The sequence below is a fragment of the Nicotiana attenuata genome, chromosome 3 (genome assembly GCF_001879085.1).
Source record: "Nicotiana attenuata strain UT chromosome 3, NIATTr2, whole genome shotgun sequence".
NCBI classification, from domain to species: Eukaryota; Viridiplantae; Streptophyta; class Magnoliopsida; order Solanales; family Solanaceae; genus Nicotiana; species Nicotiana attenuata.
The window spans coordinates 50,453,061-50,455,021 of NC_031991.1; the positions used below are offsets into that span (position 1 = coordinate 50,453,061).

Sequence of the window (1,961 nt, forward strand, 5' to 3'; positions counted from 1 at the left end):
TGCATTTGCAAACTGGGAAAATGTTTTAAAATTTGACAGCGAGATTTCTATTATACATCACTTATCATCGTTCAAATTTTCCCAATCATCCTGTCCCACGGTTGACCATTGCCAGCGTTCAGAGCTTCAAAATACTTCAGTGAGTATTCCTTTACAATTATTTTGCTTGCACTACTAATATCCATTACCCTGCAGTGTATTGCAATGTGATGGAAAAGAACAATATATTTCGTGAGCTGATTTAAGCTTTGACAATCTCTTTTAACTTTGCAAAGAACTATTTGCTTTTGACAATTTTCTTTAACTTGATGTGCACAGAAATCACATTTGACTGCTGAAAAGAACCGGTGGGTAGTAACAGTGGCGGAGGCAGCATCTCCACGAAGGGGGTTCAAAAATATTTTTTTGTATCTAGTAGGAATTGAACCCATGACCTTATGTAGATTTTGAACCCCCTTGACCACTAAACTACACTTTTGGATTGTGTTAAGGGTGTTCAAAACTTAATATATAGAGGTAAAAAATAAATTTTGCCTTATATATACAGTGTAATTTTTCGGCGAAGGGTGTTCGGGTGAACACCCTTGCGCCCCCTAAATCCGCCCCTGGTGCTGAATGCTCTACTTCTTATGTAATTCCTAACCAACATACAGAGTCAGATGGGATGTCACTTGCTTTTGATGAGAAGAAGAAACCCCATGATAATTGTGCTGAAAATACTTTGCTCATTGCTGATCAAGAATTAGAGAAGGAGAAGAAGAAGACACTCAGACAAAAGACTTAGGGTCTTTGGATATTTCGGATTATACGACGTGAATAGTCTCACATGTGGCTTTAATATTGAGTCCCTAACACTGACACGTGTGAGCATCACAGGCCATCAAAATTTGATCAAGAACCATTGAATGTAAATAGAGTTTAAATAGGTAGTCCTTCACTACACCTGATTATTTGCACATGTCAGAGAATAAAGGAATAAAGTTAGCTAGGCATAGGGATTGATAATTGTACAGCTGGCTAGAGTAGTTTAATTTTCTGCACTGTCCTTCACGTTATTTTTACATGTATAAATATAGGATACACTGAAAGTGAAATATACAGAGAAAATTTTCTGCATCATCATCTCTTTCATTCCTTCATGGTATCAGAGCAGATCTCTGCTCTATCCTTGAAATTCATCTTCTAATCTTCTTCCTATTCCTCAACTTCTTCTATCACCATGACTGGAACAGATTCTTCAGTAACACCTTCTCTTTCTGGATCAACAAGTCAAGCAATCAATCATGATGTCAACCACCCCTATTTTCTACACTCTTCAGATGCTCCTGGGATGACTCTTGTGACCTCACCCTTTGATGGAAGAGGATTCCCAGGATGGAGAAGGTCAATACTGATTGCATTGTCAGCCAAAAATAAGTCGGGGTTCATCAATGGGATTTGTGATGAACCTGCTTTGGATTCAAAGGATCATGCACAATGGAGTAGGTGCAATGACATGGTAACCTCATGGCTTTTAAATTCTCTAACTAAGGAGATAGGAGACAGTGTAATCTATTCCAAATCTACAAAAGAACTTTGGAATAGTCTTGAACATAGATTTGGACAATCCAATGGAGCGAAACTCTACCACCTACAAAAGAAAATTGCTAAGACAGTTCAGGGAAATAGCAGAATTGCAGGATACTTCACAACTCTGAAAAGGTTATAGGATAAGTTAGATTCCCTGAACTCACATCTAGGTTGCACATGTACCTGTGTGTGTGAAGGGAAGAAGAAGGTAGCCAAGTTCCTAGAGGATCAGAGAGTCATCCAATTCCTAATAGGTCTGCATGATGTGTATGCACATGCAAGAGGCAATATCCTCATGATGAGTCCACTTCCAAATATGGATCATGCCTATTCCTTCCTGCTGCAAGATGAAAGTCAGAGGGAAATATTTGTTAGCCCACAATATCCAACAG

At 38.7% G+C, this 1,961-nt stretch overlaps 1 protein-coding gene across 1 annotated transcript; it reads left to right on the forward strand.

Moving 5' to 3' along the window:
* On the forward strand, positions 1,220 to 1,708 carry LOC109224355. Its single transcript, XM_019388939.1, has one exon. The coding sequence runs from the start codon at positions 1,220 to 1,222 to the stop codon at positions 1,706 to 1,708; it is 489 nt and encodes a 162-aa protein (XP_019244484.1).

What these genes read in the sequence shown, in the direction of transcription:
- LOC109224355 (XM_019388939.1), top strand. Translation starts at nt 1,220, where the DNA reads ATGACTGGAACAGATTCTTCAGTAACACCTTCTCTTTCTGGATCAACA.